The following is an 18,465-nucleotide window of genomic DNA, read 5'->3' on the forward strand; positions in this document are numbered from 1 at the left end:
TTTGTACTATCGTCTTCTAGGCTATGACACCATGCAGTCTGTAGGGTGATTACCTACATTCTGGAGGAACAGTTGATAGGGTAGATATGTTGGTAACAAAACCACAAGGTGTCATAACCCATAAGATAACAATATGAATCTTCTGTGAAGGGTGTCAGAAGGTGCAGCACTTTCATGAAAAATTGTCTCCACGGAAAACAATGCTTGGTTAATCACTGACTGGTGAGTGGTCAGGTCTATGGGAAGTAATGGTGTTTTACCATATAGATTGGGATAACCCATCCTGCTAGAGTGCCAACTCCAGCAAAGCAAGCCTTTTTCCCACGCAAATCTTGTAGTGTTCGTACATCAGCCAAAGTGCCCTTCTTGATAACAGCAACAGCATAATATGTTTTCTGGTTACCTGTGCAGAAGTAATTGATCAACTTTCAACAAAGTCATTATCCTTTGAATCGCTATTCTTCATTGTTTCTCCACATGAGAGGTATAACATGAGGGTTGGAACTTTATTAGTGACAACACTGCTGTAGAGATGCCATGCAACAGAACCAAATAATGTTGCTTATACCACACATTAGTTACATACCTACCTTACCTCAGAGCAAATGGACTATCCCTTCCCACATCATGCGCATGCGCAGTGACGAGAACAACAGAGCCTCATGTTAGCTGGTGGTCATGATATTTTCAAAATAGGAACAACGGAGTTGGATAAAGATTGAATGTGACAGAGGCCGTACAGCACGACAGTGTCATGAAGGTCTTTAAGAGGCTTGCAGGAAATCTGGATTGCCTTACAGAACAGTGGCAAGGTGGGTAAAAGCCTTCAACGAGGGACACAAAAATGTGGCAGACATGTGTCGGCCAGGTCGTCCTAGTGTCAGTGAAGAAGTGTACGCTCTTTCCGCATTGCTGGAGAGTGATCAAAGTCATACGATTCGTGAGTTGGCCAAGAGAGAGGATTAGGGCATATGACTGTGCTTCACATTCTGAAAGAACGCCTGGGCATGAGAAAAACTGCATCACGATGGGTTCTGTATGATTTGACGGAAATGCAGAAAAGACTACAATACGATGCTGCTCGTAACCACTTGGAGTGCTATGAGGCTTTCTTACGCCGTATCATCATGCTGGATGAGACATGGGCCCAATCGTATGAGCCACAAATGAAACACCAATGAAAGAATGGTGTCATTATGGGTCACCACGAAAATCAAAAGTTTGTCAGAACCCCAGCAATGTGAAAGTTATGGTGATTCTCTATACGACTGTGATGGTGTTATCCTAACGCATACCGTTCCCTGACAGCAGACCATCAATGCACAATATTACTGTTCATTTTTGGAACACAACCTGCGACCAGCTTTCAGAAAGAAGCGGCGACATTTTCTGCAGAACCCATCCATCATTTTGAGGGACAATGCTTGGCCGCATGCAGTGCAAGCTGTGGCTGATTTGTTCAATCGATGGGGCTGAGAAGTGCTGTACCATCCACCATACTCCCCGGACTTAGGCCCTTGTGACTTTGACTTGATTCCTAAGATGAAGGAACCATTTTGTGGCATTCACTTCAGAACTGTTCCAGAAATTCTTCAGGCAGGAGAGCGCTCCATTCGAACTATCAACACAACAGGGGCTGCTAAAGGTACCCTGTGACTTCCACATCGCTGGCAATGGGTTGTACACAATGCTGGTGACTACAGTGAAGGACAGTAAAACTTCGAAACACGCATCTATTTTGTATCAGTTGTAAATAAATAGTTGCCACTATTAAAGTTCCAACCCTTGCACATATTAAAAGACCGCACACAAAGTATTGTGAAGTACAGTTTTACAGCACATTATATGATGAATGGACTTTAAAGTTTAGTAGTTCAAATTTGAACATAGCAATCCCACCCGTATGTATGAAGATACTCAATACAAGATAAATTTCTCAATGTCACTGATTTCCACAACTTTACAGATACTCTCCACGAAGTCATATCCACAACAAAAACTGCTCAGTGTATACATGTGAGAGCTTCAAATCTTTTAGACCGAACTGAAGAAAACTTTCTCAATTGGGGGAGAGGCCTATTTAATATTTTTTTACACAACACTGAAGTATGAATTAGTTATTTCAATCACAGTCTTCAACAACATCCAACACTTTTTACGAATATTCACACTTAACACTTAAAAAATTTAATATTGTTGTTTACTTTTTCGTGGCATTTTCCTTTTTCTGTTGAATACTTAACACAACACACTTCCTTTTACACCCTGACATTTTGCTAACGCACTTGAACACCGATACAAAGAGACCAACTGGGGCGGTGTATCTGTCCTTGAAACTTTCCACAAATCCTTGCATTCTTTCACCCCTACCCTAGAACATTGTGTTAACATAACGGGCCCAAAGAATGCAGANACATTTTTATGTCATCTCATGGCCTATTTAATATTTTTTTACACAACACTGAAGTATGAATTAGTTATTTCATCACAGTCTTCAACAACATCCAACACTTTTTACGAATATTCACACTTAACACTTAAAAAATTTAATATTGTTGTTTACTTTTTCGTGGCATTTTCCTTTTTCTGTTGAATACTTAACACAACACACTTCCTTTTACACCCTGACATTTTGCTAACGCACTTGAACACCGATACAAAGAGACCAACTGGGGCGGTGTATCTGTCCTTGAAACTTTCCACAAATCCTTGCATTCTTTCACCCCTACCCTAGAACATTGTGTTAACATAACGGGCCCAAAGAATGCAGAGCTCGGTTCACGCTAGTGCAAAAATAGTGTTACAACTCACCATGTGAAACAAAAGTGAATGAATATTAAACAACATATAAGCCTCAAAAAGCCTCAGTAGCCCCGGTTAAACCGCAAACCGGTTAATCTGCCCCAAGATAATCGAGAGTTGACTGTAATATGTAAGGGAGAGTTTTAGTTTTGAAATGTTGGGTGCTCAAATGTCACTACCAGTAACACTATTTTGATTATTACACATTCTTTATACCAGACCAACAGAAACTTATACTATCAATGTGCACTGATATAACTGTTCACAGTATTAAGTTAAAATGATTCAGTTACAAAACATTAACATTACTATTAATACCACAAAGTACAAACCAGTAAGAGGCAGCTAAGAGTGCTGTTGGCTTTTAGTTTAGTGTTACATCTCAGCACCTCAATAATCATTCTCTTTCTCCATTAGAACAACTTTCGTCTGCATACATTTCCCATAAACTATGACCATAAGTAAGCAGTTACATTACATTTCAATGCATGGAGGAGGAAGAGGTACACACTTTTAAAGGATTCACAATAACGGTACCAGTTTTAACCAAACAGCACTCTGTAATGCATACATGATATGTTCTTATTCAATACTGCAGACATAATAATACATACCACTGTACACTTCATGCATTATGGGAATGAGGCTGTGGTATCGCCCAGCAACAAATACTTCTCCAGCATCCAGACTAGTTACATGTGCCTTTTCTTCATCAAGATATGTCATACAATCTTCCTTGTTGAAGCCCTAAAATATAACAGAGTACTGATCTTCAGGCCGTTGTCCAACACTTGGTATTCTAACAAAATTATCATTTTCAAAACTGGATCTGTTTCCACCTTCAGGTAAAAGGGTGTGGAGGTGCCTACTTAGCTGGGTCTGTTAGAAACAATTAATCTCAATCAAAGGGACAAAACATTGTGTTCTTTCAAAATGCTAGGTGATAAAGAAAGTCCACAAATACAGTAATCCTAAATGTAACACTACACTATCAGAACCCTTCAGAACCGATGAAGTCAGTACACTAGAGTTATGCGAATCTTGTATCAGCTTCCTGAATAAATGCCATACTAGCATTCACTCAGACGCAGAATGAAGCAAAAGGGAGAAACCCAAGGCACAATCCTTGGCTATCAATATTATTTTCATTATTACTGTCCTCATGTTCAGTGCATATCGGATGTAAGTTACATAAATAAAAAAGCACAACAGATCATTGCAGGTCCCAGTGCAAGAGCCGAGGAGGCCTACCCCTCATACATTTATTAATTAATTAATTCATTCATTACATAAATAAAAAGGGCCGCGCCATAGCTCAAGCAGTTAGTCGCTGGCTTTCCAGCGTGGCAGCCCGTGTTTGGTCAAGTGGGATTTGTGGTAGACAAAGGGGCACTGGGGAAGGTTTTCTCTGAGTACTTTGGTTTCCCTTGCCAATCTTCATTCTACCAATTGCTCCACAATCACCCTCACCTATCAACTGGGGCTGGTACAATAGGCCAGAAGTCACCGCAGTACAAGGGACTTAGTCCGATCCCACTAGCAATAAAAAAATACACAAATAAAAAAGATTCACTTTTTTTTTTGTAAAATGTTAACACTGTTAGCTAAGACTTAATTTGGTACTGTAAGATGATAACATGTAAACCAGAAACACTGAAATTAAAAAAAGATGACCCAAAGAGGAAGGAGTATAAATTGAATGTGCATCCAGGAAAGTTACTGACAATGCAGACAATGATTTGGATCATTACGCAGAAAAAATAACAGAAATGAGAATGTTTCAACTGATAGCATAAGTTCACATGTTTAGTACTGTAACATGGATGGCCAGAGCATTGTTAAGTAACAATGGAAGATGTGTCTCAGGGAGGAATGTAATTGTGCATTGCTAGGCAACAGCACACCAATGAAGATGCTGGCTAGGAATCATGTGACTTGTTTTCTGTCCCTTTTCTGTTCCTTATGCAACAGTAAAACTAGGTTTTCTGTGCATGGTCCATGCCAAGTCTATATAAGAAGCAGCTGTGAGCTGGAGGAGTCAAGGATTCATCAGCAAGACATCGTGCAAGGCAGATCAATAGTTGATGTGTTATAATTGTTTGTGTGTCATAGATACAGCAATCTTGATAGTGTAATAATGAATTGTAGTTACATGTGAAATTATTCAGTAAACTGAGTTATCAAATTAGGAACCCACTATTTACTGTTGCGTTACCAGGATACATGCGACATTACATACATATTGGAATCAGTACCAAAAAATTATAGACCATTTTTTAGAAACAGAGATATCCCACTGGTGATGGTTCTGGTATGAAATGTTATCTGAACAGTTCTCTATACTTCTGTACTGAAATAATTCTGGTATGTGGAGTTTTCTCTCTTCTGTTTCCTTTTTAAAGAGTGCAGGAACAATATAATGGAGCTACCGTCAATGTGATAAACATGGGGTCAAGGGGGTGACCTGATGGTCACAAAAATTAAGTATTCCGGAATATTTTAATAATCTGTGTAAGTTACAGAGCATACCTGTTTACATTCTAGCCTCATTGCTGCAGATCCAAACAGATTCCAGTCCCTTTCAACAGCCTGTGCAAAGTTCAGACACTTCCGCTGCTCCTCAGGGTTGATAGTGCACCACACAATTCTGTTGCTGTCTTCTACATTATGCTGCCCTGATACATAAAAATTAAAACATGGGAAAATTCTCCAAAACAAGTTGCACCTGATGAATGTACAGATGTAGCAACATCCTATGACTACAAGCCACATCAGAAATACAGAGCAGCAATAGACATGTATGATGGGAAGTCATAATGCTTTAATTAACAACATGAGAACATCATAATTCTAAAATATTGTTCTATATAGGAGAGAGCCCATTTCCTGAGCTTGCCGAACAGTCAAATTTTCCAGCACCACGAGGACAGAGGAAGCCACTGAAAGGGGCAGAAGCAAAATGGTGATGTCAGTTGAGAAAGTGGAGACTTGTGCTGTGATATGGTTCCTGCATTTGCAAGGGAAGTCTGGCAGGAGGATCCATGACCAGATGACTGCTGTGTATCATGAAGATGTACCATCATATGACATCTCTTGCTGAGGAACCTGGAATTGTGGCACAGATGGAAAGCTTTGATTCCATCTGATAGGCACATAACTATTCAAGCTATTGTTCATGAGGTTCACATTAGCCATGGGTCGATTTTTGGCTTCATCCATGACGACTTAAACGTGACAAAGGTCGCTGCACATGGGGAGCCACGACTGTTGACACCAGTTCGAAACCAGCAATGGATGGTTGTAGCAAAGAAACTTTTGCAGTTGTGTCATGACGAAAAGGTTGCTTTTTCGACCACCTGATCATAATGGATGAATGTTGGGTCTATCATTATGACCCTGAAACAAAGGAAATGAGCAAGTAGTGGAAACATGCAGACTCGCTGCCACAAAAAAGGCCAAATCTCAGCTGTCATCAGGAAAGGTGATGTTGAGCATGTTCTGGCATCAGCGGGGTGTCATCATGACCGACTATGCAAAAAAGGACATCACCATCACTAGTGAGTACTACTGGAACCTTCTGAGAAAATTACAGGAAGAAATCAAGAAAAAGGGACATGGAATGCTGGGAAAATGTATGTGACTTCTTCATGACAATGCACCGGCTCATGCTACGACACTTGCTGCCAGTTTGGGACATGAAGTTCTCCCCATCCACCATATTCACCAGACTTGGCACCAAGCGACTTCTTCCTCTTTCCATGGCTAAAGAAGCCACTTTGTGGTAANAGAGTATTGAACTATGCGCATTGACCCTGCACTTACTAGAGGGGAAGCTACTATTGGCAACCGCATACAGGCCCCCCGATAAACACATTTCGAACGATAAATGGCTGCGTTTCCTAATGGTAAGAGATTCCAAGACGATGATGACGTCATTTCCGCAGTGGAGGACTTCTTAAACAGTCAAAATGAGACCTTCTATGATCAAGGTATCCAGCAGCTAATGCATCATTGGGGAAAATGTGGCCTTGCAGGGAGCATATGTAGAGAACGACTAACTCACATACAATTTCTTGTACCTGTCTCTCTGTCTTCTGGGTGATAATTAAAATTTTGTGATTTCCCCATGTAAAACTTTGTGTATGTTTATCAAGTCCCCAGTGCATGCTACATGTCACTACCTCGGAAAGTAACTTCACTCATCCTCCAGTTTCTTCATTCCTCTTAGACCAAATATTCTCCTCTCAAATTACCTAACTCTATGGAGAAGAAATGACCTTGAGAAGCTAAGAGTGAATCGATAACTCAAAAAATTCTTCACCTTTCATGGAACCCAGTGATTCCTCCTGTGTTCATAACAGCCCACCACTGATCCCATCAGCCAAACTATGACTGCACAGCCTTCCATCCTATTTCTTTAAGATCATTATAGTATAACTCTTCTACCTATATCTAAGGCTTCCAAGTGGCCTCTTCTCTTCAGGGCCTTGACCAAAATTTTGTATGCACTCTCATCTCTTCCATGTTTGCTACATGCTTGTCCACCATATTTTCCCTTGACTTGATCATCCTAATAACATTTAATGAAGAGTATAAATTATGAAGCTCCTCACTGTGCAGTTTTCTTCAAACTCCTGTCACTTCTTCCCTTTCATGTGCAAATATTTTCCGCAGCACCCTCTTCCAAAGTCCCTTAATGCGAAAGGACAAATTTCACACCATACAAAACAACATGCAAAATTAGTTTTTAGACATGAGATAGCAATTAACTTAACTGTTGCAAGTACTTATAAAACTTAATCCACTCTATTTGTTAACATATTTTTGATCCATTACACCTGTTCCCAAATACTTGAACTCTGATGTCTTATTTAAGGATTTAATAGCCAATGAGAGTGACATCAATAATCATTTAAGGAGAAGTTGGTGATGGGTATTTTTAGTCTAGTTCAGGGAAAGACATGGGTGTCTCAAAAATCTCTGGTCATTCCTATTTCATTTTTTAAGGGTATAATGGTTCAATGAAATTGGACTTCACTGATTCTTGCCCTCACCAGCAGTTTCCACAATTAGCACTGTTTACTGTGATACAAATGTAAAGTACAGGGTGGGCCACACTCAATTAGGCAGTTTTTGATCATTAATAAGTAACCAATCCAACAACACATGGGATAATGGGAAAGTACCTTTTGTTGTCGATAGATGGCAGCATCATATGGTATGCTGTGAACAAGGTCAATAGATTCTACGATTAAAGCTTGAACTGTGCGGAACGAAATTGTTAGCTCCGAACGAAACTTCTACATTGCGAATTATTATTACGGTTCGACGTTTTAAGTGACGTGGTCATTGGTTTACTGTGATATTTGTGTCGTAAATCGTTAATCAGAGTGAATACATCCAATACACAGTTATAGCAAAAACATAACCTCTACTTGCCGCTCTGCGGCCCAGGGCCCACCCTAGATGAGTGGTCCGGATAAAGACGTAAACTTGATGGACTGTGATGAAACTACGATGGTGAAGACAAAGCTGAGACGACGCAGTAGGAGCCCACCAAGCAATGCCCTATCAAACAAGAAACGGACAGTTGGAAACCCACAACCGCCTACTACAGACAACATCGCTGCGCCGCCGGCCACAACAACAGGTAACAGCTTCGATAACGCAACCGCAGCCCTCACCTTCACCAAAGAGGATGCAGGGCCCTTTGTCCTCCACCTCAGAGGAAACCGTGAAAATAATACCAGACCGCTAATGGCACTCGAAGTATGTCGAATGCTAGAGAAATCTATCGTAAAATACGATTTAGTGACCCCTCTTACGAGAAACACGTGGGAAATCACTTTCAATACACGAGACACTGCTAACTACGCTTTAACCTCCCCCTACCCGAAACAACACGGTTTGATGATTTGGTTGCCTTGGATGAAAGTTTTTAGGAAAGGCATCATTAGAGGCATCCCCCTAGACTGCTCTGTTGCGGAAATTAAGGAAGAACTTAACAAATCAAATCCCGGACTGAAAGTATCAGAAGTATCCAGGTTAAAGCGACGAATACAGAAGGATGGACACACTGAATGGGCCGACACCCACACTGTCAGTGTTGTTGTAAGAAGTACACAATTACCAAAATTCGTTTATATTTGGCGAACGAGACTGGACTTGGAACCCTTCATCCCACAGGTTCGACAGTGCTTTAAATGCGGCAGATTCGGCCATATTAGTAAAGTTTGCAAAGCAATTGAGAAATGCCTGACTTGTGCCCACGACAAGCACCCAGAAAGCGAAACATGTGCGACAACCCCGATGTGCATTAACTGCAAAGGTGACCATCCTACCCTCAACAGACAATGTCCCAAATTTAGGGAATCCAAAGAAATCTGTAGAATTATGGCTCATGAAAATGTACCCTTTGCAATAGCACAAAAACAATTCTCCAACATGCAACATAATTCCTTGTTCCACTCACCATCTATAACTTTCAGCAACTTCCCACCATTGCGACATTCTCCTACTCCAAGTAAATTCCCTTTGCCCCCTGAACAGAAAAATCGCAAATACAGTGAAGCCGTGCAAGCTCGGCCGGCCAAGGACCGTATTTCGCACACGACTCCTTACCTCGCTGAGACCAACTCGCCAATGAGCAACATCCATTCTGTTCACCTACAAAGACTGGAATCGATCTTAAAAGCAGACCCGAACTCGAATGCTCTATGGAATAGAATATGGAAAGCAATCGACTTACATATTCAGTTCTCAAATGGACAAGAACCCCAACGTGCTCCGAATACTTCAATGGAATTGCCAAAGTCTCAAAAACAAGCTACATGAACTTCAATTTAGAGCACAACAGTTTGACATCATTCTATTAAACGAAACCTGGCTGACACAAACGGACAAAGTCTATATAAAAGGATTCGACGTTATTCGCAAAGACAGAACGCATCGTGCTGGAGGAGGTACTGCCATCTTCATTAACAATTTTCTCAAATATGAGAAACGACCTGCCCTATACGACTGCGACGGGAGCATTGAACTATGCGCATTGACCCTGCACTTAGTAGAGGGAAAGCTACTATTGGCAACTGGATACAGGCCCCCCGATAAACACATTTCGAACGATAAATGGCTGCGCTTCCTAAACCAATTCCACGATAGGTTTCTATTAGCAGGGGATTTTAATGCCCACCACCCCCTCTGGGGCAGCCCTCGCGCTTGCTCTGAGGGAGATAAACTTTTTCGCGCCATAGAAAGTACTGATAATTGTGTCATCAACCAAGGAGATACAACCTTCCGCTCAAGACAATTTAATACGGAATCGGCTATAGATATCTCAATAACAGACAGCCGATCCTACCCAGCGTACAACTGGTGCGTTGGGAAGGACTCATGGGGTAGTGACCATTACCCTATCACACTAGAACTCCACAAAAAAGCGAATCCCAGAATCATTCACCGGGCACCGCACAAAATATATACTCTTAAGACAAATTGGCAACAGGCCATCTCCAACATCTCCTGCAACTTAGATGCCCTCGAAGCAACTATCTTACACCCAGATACCGACACCCAGGTTAAGTACTCCACCTTTGCAGCTACTATAACCTCCGCGGTCATGGAGGCCACACCAGGGAGAAAATACCACAACACGAGAAACCACAAACAGAATTCCAACCTTGCTAACAATCAAAAATCTCACAAACGCCCTAACCCAGCACCATTTTGGAACGAAGACTGCAACCGACTTATTCGGCTTAGAAAAGGAGCACTCCTACGACTCCAGCAGTACCCATCGAGAGACAATTTTCTCCAATACAAGAAAATCGAAGCTAAGACGAGATCTGATATACGCAGAATCAAACGGGACTACTATCGGAACTTCTGTTGTTCCCTCAACCGCTTCACTAATCAATCTTACATATGGAGGAAACTAGCTGGACTTAAGCGCGCCTGGAACACTACCCCTCAATCGAATGAATACAACGTGCAGAGGATTCACACCATTGAAACAGCAATAGAATCACTGTGCCCCCCTTGGGCCCCAGTACAACCGCCATGTTTGAAAAACGACTATGAAGACCCATTCATGGACCACCCCTTTACTAAGGAAGAATTAGAAGCAGCCATCCTAAGTACTAACCCTAAGTCATCCCCAGGCCTTGATGGAATTGACTACTTAGTCATTCGCTCTCTCCCAGACACGGTCAAACCCCTGCTTCTAAGACTCTATAATGACATCTATCTGACTGAATCCTTTCCAACTGAATGGAAACAGTATTCCATCTTCTTCATCCCTAAACCCGATAAAGGAAAAGTCAGACCCATTTCGTTGGCTGCTTGCCTTCTCAAAATCATGGAAAAAATGATCAACATGAGATTAAACTGGTGGTTGGAATACAACCACCTACTACCCCCCCTACAATTCGGTTTCCGTAAGAACAAATCATGCCTGGATAATGCCACTGTGCTTTACCTGGACATAATCAATGCGTTCGACCTGAATCGACACCTGGGTGCCGTATTTCTTGATATCCAAAGTGCTTTTGACAACGTATTGGCCGACGTCCTCATCGAAAGACTGAAACTCACAAACCTCCCTCGCCACTTTTTAGCTTTCATCTACAATTTAGTTTCAGAAAGATTCCTCTACCTCCGATACGACAACCTGGATGTTGTACGAACGGCGTATCGGGGGCTACCTCAAGGTAGTGTTCTCAGCCCGATTCTCTTTGCCCTCTACATGACGCCCCTCAACGCGAGCATGCAAGGCCCCTGCACCGTACTCCAGTTTGCTGATGACATCGCCCTCTACTATTCTGACAAGGATCCCAAAATCATTTCCACTAAGCTCACACAAGACATTGGTACAATGAACGTCTTTCTAGAGAACAGCGGGCTAAAACTGGCCCCCGACAAGTGTCAATATTGCCTCTTCAGTAAAAATAGAACCATAAGAGCTGCCCGCTGGGAAGTAACTATAGGCAACGCCGCATGCAGATCAGTGCCAGTGGTGAAATTTCTGGGAATATTATTCGAATCATCGCTTAATTGGAAACAACACCTCCTCTACATCAGATCCAAATGTATCAAACCATTGACTATTATCAGCTATTTGCGTTCAACATGGATAGGAGCCGACCCATCTATCCTACTACGCCTATATATTGCGCTAGTGAGGTCTCGAATTGAGTATGGTTCGCATCTTTTCACTCCGTTAAATGCCACAGAAACCACCTCCATGGAACGTATACAATGTAAAGCCCTTCGGCTAGCTATGGGATATATGGCATCCACACCCACAAATGTAACCCAGGCAGAAGCACGGATTCCACCCCTGGACATGAGATTTAAACTACTCTGTGACAACTACATCTCCAGAATCTACACCCTCTCAAATCATCCGCTACTGGCCCGTATATCACAACTTGCAGACACTAGGATGCATCCCACCAGGATACACACTGGACAAGAGCCCCTAATTCTCACGTGCTACAAGGAAATTGAACCTCTGCATCACCTTATTGCCCACTCCGATAAACCCCTGATATACAGTTACCCCTACAAGACTTCCTTTCATCAGGCCCGGGTCTCATTTGCCGAGGGCCTAGCTGCCAGCTCATCACCACAAGGGAAGGCCATGATCGACTCGCTGGTTAAGGAACTCGAAGGTTCCAACCGTTGTTTTTTCACAGATGGATCCAAAACGGAAGGTTGCCGTTTTGTAGGTTTTGCCTCCGTGACTTCTACAAACTCCACGGCGAACCTATATAGAACATCCAAGTATGCCTCAGTCTTCACAGCGGAAGCTATGGCTATTATATCGACGCTAGAAATGATAAAACAGAGTCCGAACACACACTTCAGTCTTTTCTCAGACTCCAAAAGTGTCTTGGAAGCCCTACGCTCTGGCTCCCCACTGAAACACTGTAGTCATCTAATACTTACCATTAAAGAGCAACTCCTCATGCTTGAAGAAAAGGGTAAAATCGTTCACTTCTACTGGATACCTGCCCACATTGGAATCACCCACAATGAACGGGCCGACATGGCGGCAAAAGAGAGTGTTTACAAAGGCATAGACTCCCAACTATTATTACCCTGGACCGACCTTAGAGCCTGTTGGAAACAGAAAATGTTAAAGGATTTTTACGCATGGGGCTACTCATCGGGAGCACACAAAGGAAAATATTACTTCGATAATTACTTCGCTGAAGTACCTTACCCCTGGTTCAACAAGATTAAGCTCCACCGGAAGCCCATCGTCACGCTCAACAGACTTCGAGCCGGGCACTACTGCCTGAAAACCCACCTCCATAGACTCAATATTGTTCCCGACGCGATTTGCGACTGCGGAGAAAATATCGAATCTCCCAACCACATCTTATGGCAATGCAAACGGTTTGATGCGGCACGAGAAGACATGCTCAAGAACCTGATTAAGCGCAATGAATACCCCCCGTACAAGATCGAACCCCTCCTCAGGGACATGGACCCTGGGATCATTGCATCGATTGCTCACTACCTAACCCGCATCGACATCACCATTTAATGAACATACCTTAGTCCTTGCTACATAAATTAGATACAAACCGTATCTACTCCACCAACAACTGCCTTCACTTAGCCACGTATTTCAGTTTAGACTAACTCATCAGCATGCTATAAACCTGTTTCATATTAAGCCTACTTGTAAACTCAATGTAAATATGCCTTAACTCTGAATCTATTTGTAAGCATGTTACAATTTCTATCTTAAGCTTGTAATTGGCAGAATGGGCTCTCCAGCCCGACGCCAAATTCTTATATCTCATAATAAAAAAACAAGGTCAATACCCTGCCTACTTAGTGCGCATCGAGGAAACGTCATGGCCGGTAGACGGTTGTCTATCGAGCAGCATGTAAAATGTGTGCGCCTTTTCTCAGTTACTAACAATGTATCAGAAGTCCAGCGCAGGATGTTGGAAGAGTTTGGACCGCCAGCAGTCCACAGGGACACAATCGTCTGAATAAACAAGCAGTTTGATGAAACTGCCAGTGCTTTGACTCCCAAGCATCCTGGTCAGCCGAGAACTGTCTGAACTGCTGACACACAAGCACGTGTTGCTGCGGAACTGGCATCATCTCCTCAGAAATCGAAGTCTACCCGCCGTTTGTCAGCCCTACTGGACATTTGGAGGACAAGTTTGCGGAGAGTTTTGAGTGACATGAAGCTGATGCCATACCATCCATGACTTATTTATGTTCTTAACGAGGACGACTTCAACAGGGGACTTGAGTTCGCTGAGTTGATGCTGACCAAGTTTCAGGAGAACCCTGACCTTATCCAGAATATTGTCTGGACTGATGAGGCCAAATTTCACACATCAGGATCGGTCAACAGACACAACTGCGTGTTTTGGCGGCCAGAGAACCCCAGTGCCACCATTGAATACGATTTCCAGTCCCCGGGAGTGATGGTGTGGGGAGCGTGACATACGAAGAACTGATTTGCCCGTTCTTCCTTGAAGGTTGTGTCACAGGGGAAATCTACCTAAAGTTGCTGAGGGAAAGTGTCATCCCAGAACTTCAGAGGAGAGGGAACTTTGATGAACTGTGGTGGCAGCAAGATGGGGCCCCACCACACTTCGCCAATATTGCTCGGGCGTTCTTGCATAAAGTTTTTCTTCAACGCTGGACTGGCTGTCAAGGGCCTGTGGAGTGGCCAGCCCAATCACCGGACATCACCCCACCAGACTTATTCTTTTGGGGTTACCTCAAAGACAAGGTGTACGCTAATCCCATTGACAGTGTGAAACATTTGCGTGAGGTGACTGTTCAGGAGTTCAATAAAGTTCCGGTGAATATGTGTAGAAAGGCGTGTGAAAATGTTGCTTTGCGTCTGCAAGCCTGTGTTGACTTAGGTGGTGCCCAGGTTGACCAGTATCTTGAAAATCGATGGCTTATGTGTGTGCGATTCCATTTTTATAACCATTGCAACTGTTAACATGTATCAATAAAAATAACATCTAATCAAAAACTACATAATTGAGTCTGGCCCACCCTGTAAGTAAAGGTATCCCAGTAACAGACTGTGGAGGACCTAAATTGTGCAAGGCTAACTCAATGAGAGCAATCAAGCCCATTATGCCCACAGAGATGTTAAAAATGGTATATAACTCTTATTTTCATCCACTCTTGCCCTATGGAATTATTTTTTGGGGAAATTCTTATAGTATGCACATTTTCAGAATTCAAATAGAATAATTAGAACCATGAGTGGGTTGAGATCTAGGGACTCTTGTAGAGATGCATTTAGGAGATTCGGTAATTTTCCCATTGCAGTCCTAATATATATTTTCTTTACTGATGTTTGTTGCGAATAATATGGGTTTATATCACATGACATCACAAATTCATGGCCTTAATACTAGGCGTAATTTTGATCTTTATTGCCCTCAGACAAATTTGACAACTTACCAGAGAGACAATATTATATTTAAGCATCCTGTTAAACTCACACAATATATATGTGACAAACTCCGTCTTAAGTGCAACAATTTAATTGTAGTTCTTTCTTCTTTCCCTCCTCCACACTACATGTTTCGGCCCTAAATGGCCATCATTAGGGCCGAAACATGTAGTGTGGAGGAGGGAAAGAAGAAAGAACTACAATTAAATTGTTGCACTTAAGACGGAGTTTGTCTCATATATATTACCAGAGAGGATCTTATTATTTTGGTATTAAACTTTTTAATCATCTTCCTTTAAATATAAAAGCATTAATCCATAATATTGTTGTGTGTTGGGTGTTAACAGCGGTGTCCCCTGTTACGTAACTATGGGGGGCGTTACTGGCCTGTTACCATAGCAGCAGCAGTTACTCTGATGCTGTTATGTCACCGTTGGAGGGGGGGGGGTCCTGCATAGCGCAAACACGTCACAATATTAAGCAATTCAGAGCAGCTTTATGTGCTTTTTACATACTAAATCCTATTACACTTTAGATAAATATTTTAATTAGGGATAGTTTCTTGTTTAGCTATGACCCATTACTTGATCTATTGTCATGTATATGCTCCAATTTTGTATTATATTTTATAAACACATGGTAGGTTATGTAGTTGCAGTGATGTGTAGGGGTTTCATATGTTTGATTTATTGTTGTGGATTTATATGCATTGTTCTGTTGACTACTTGCTGATTTAGCAAGCTTGTGGTGTGACAGTTTCTGCATCCAATGGCTTCAGCCTTGTATGGATGTGCTGGAATGTGTAATAAATACAATACAATAGGGTTGTGAGAGGATGAGGTTCCCACATTTTCTAGACAACTGGCTCGTAGATGGCGGCAAGGTTGTCAGCTGTATGTGCCGGCCACCCTTTACCTCCAAGAATATTTGAAGAATATTCCTGGTACTCATTTCTGTTAGAGGCTGAGTCGACCGCAGGGCCATAATGTGGCTAGAAGGATTAGGTCAACTGACAAAAATCCAGTGACCTCATCGGGACTTGAACCTGCGACCTTCCGGCTTGTAGCATAATGCCTCAACCAACTATGCTGCCACGTGTGATACATATGTATCAAATCTTTCTGAAAAATGTTGGCACTGAGAAGTACCATAGTTCACTATTCTACTGCACAACTGAATACACTGCAACACATATTGATGATGACACTGGTTCAATTTTATGTAACAATGGAAACAAAGGAGACTCATGGGTTCAGCACCAGACCCAAATATTCAGATCATACTGCAAAATTTGAATAAAACCCTTAATTCTCATTTGTTCCTAAATACATGCCTTCCTGATCATGAAAGGAATCTTGCCACCATACATTCCCACCCATTATGTACACGTGGCATCAAGCTTGACAGAATTTATAACTCACACCTTGTTACCAAACTTCTCGTCTATCGATAGTTAATGAACGTTGTAGTTTCTGAAAACCACTTAATATAAAATGAATGCAGAAAAATAAAATATCCAATAATAAATTAATTTGCATGAGAATAAATCATGATGAATCAAAGTTGTGTATGAACCATAGTAATACAGTAATCTTGTAAAACGAGCGCTCATATTTTGCTGTGGAGAAAAAATGTCTCTGTTTGATCCTAGCCATTCTCTACTGTGAAAGCTGACACAATTCAAATGTTGTTGAATTATGTGGGCAGTGTTTGCTTGAAACTTTTCTAAACCTGTCCATAAACTTCTGCTACCATTTGGAAACAGTGTGCAATATGTTACTTCATATAACAAATAAACATTACCATAAATGGTCCCTTCTTTGTCAACCTGGACCTTAATGCACGGACACTATAAAATATAAATGATGCCTTTTAAGTGACAATATCTCATAATTCTTGAGAAAAAAGTCAATTATCAGTTCCAATGGCAGTGACATTTAACATGAATATACACCTGTAACAGAGACCTACGTAATGTAAAACTGCTGAGAATAATTCATCAGAGATGGAGCTACTGGAGCAACCATTAATGTACCAGCAAAACTGTTTATGTGGATTTATTAACCACAGTGAATGGCAGGATACTTGTTAATGAAGAATTTTTTAAAACAAAAATTGTTGAAAATTATATAAATTAAACAGAGTAAACCTAGTCTGCTAAGGGTGGTCCTCCAGGTTGGAGGTTGGACATGGGGTTAACAGTTCCTCAGCGCAGAAAAAAAAAACACTTTATTACTAAATGTTGCACAAGGCCTAAGACTTGAACGGATTCTTTGGAATGCTGTATGCAACGGAAAATGGACATGAGATATGACACATGGCATGTATGGAGTCTTTACTGAGCAGCTTCACTGACAACAGTGGCAAAATAAATAGTGAACTGTAAGTTAAGACTCTTTGGGAGTAAAGGAGATCTGGTCCATGGTCCATTGTCTTCCTTGAAAACTTCATAGTTGCTCAGTTCATAATAAACTTCCTCGCTTTACAAAATTCGTACACCGTTTCCAACATCATGGGCCTTCATAATTTTATTCGTCAGTTACTTTATTTACGTTTTTAAATCACTAACGCGCGATCTTAAACATAACCATGACAAATGTATCACATATCAAAGACGCCTTTCCACATTTTCTACCACTCATACCTACCTTCGTCAACAACGCACAGAACACATCGTCAGTATTACTGTCTTACCTTCACAATTCCTTATCAAACCTGAAAACAAATACAAAACTAAAAATGTTAAAAAAACAAATTTAAAACGCATTGCAACGCCACAACATTCGTTCACACGCCCAAAACCATAGGCAGCGTTCCAAGCAGCTGTGCTAACTGCCAGGAGGGCCAGGAGCCCAGAAGTCACACTGTCAGACGTTTTCCTTTCGGGAGCACAAGCTTACCCGCAAAGTAGCGCTGAACAATAGATGAATTAGTAAACACCAATTAATTTACTAAGATAAATGGCTTCATTTCCAGGCGTAGGGGCATAGATAAAAGCATAAGGGGTGAGGAGCGTTCGTATTATTCCAAAAAGTGGGCGGAATGAAGGTGTCTTATAATAAGGAGCTCAGGAAAATACTAATACCTTAATTCGAGGCAGAATGTTCCGTCAAAGCTCTGGTTACTACTTGCCAGGCTACTGGATATCAAAACAGAGAAGACCGAAATATGTATCTTCATCGTCACGTTACGCCGAGGGCACACCGAGAAAA

The 18,465-nt window shown here is 41.7% G+C and overlaps 1 protein-coding gene across 1 annotated transcript in view; it reads right to left on the reverse strand.

Moving 5' to 3' along the window:
* LOC111868182 (melanotransferrin) overlaps positions 1-18,134 on the reverse strand; it is a 53,498-nt gene extending 35,364 nt beyond the window's left edge. Inside the window, exons 1-4 of the mRNA XM_023858612.2 lie at positions 17,948-18,134; positions 5,332-5,477; positions 3,417-3,549; positions 261-403 (exon numbers count right to left, since the gene is read on the reverse strand). Of these exons, the coding sequence (XP_023714380.1) occupies positions 261-403; positions 3,417-3,549; positions 5,332-5,477; positions 17,948-18,020 (495 nt within the window). The 5' untranslated portion in view covers positions 18,021-18,134. The remainder of the gene's footprint in view (positions 1-260; positions 404-3,416; positions 3,550-5,331; positions 5,478-17,947) is intronic.
* Between the last annotated feature and the right edge of the window lie 331 nt (positions 18,135-18,465).

The sequence above is a fragment of the Cryptotermes secundus genome, unplaced genomic scaffold (assembly GCF_002891405.2).
Source record: "Cryptotermes secundus unplaced genomic scaffold, Csec_1.0 scaffold52, whole genome shotgun sequence".
Taxonomy (NCBI): domain Eukaryota; kingdom Metazoa; phylum Arthropoda; class Insecta; order Blattodea; family Kalotermitidae; genus Cryptotermes; species Cryptotermes secundus.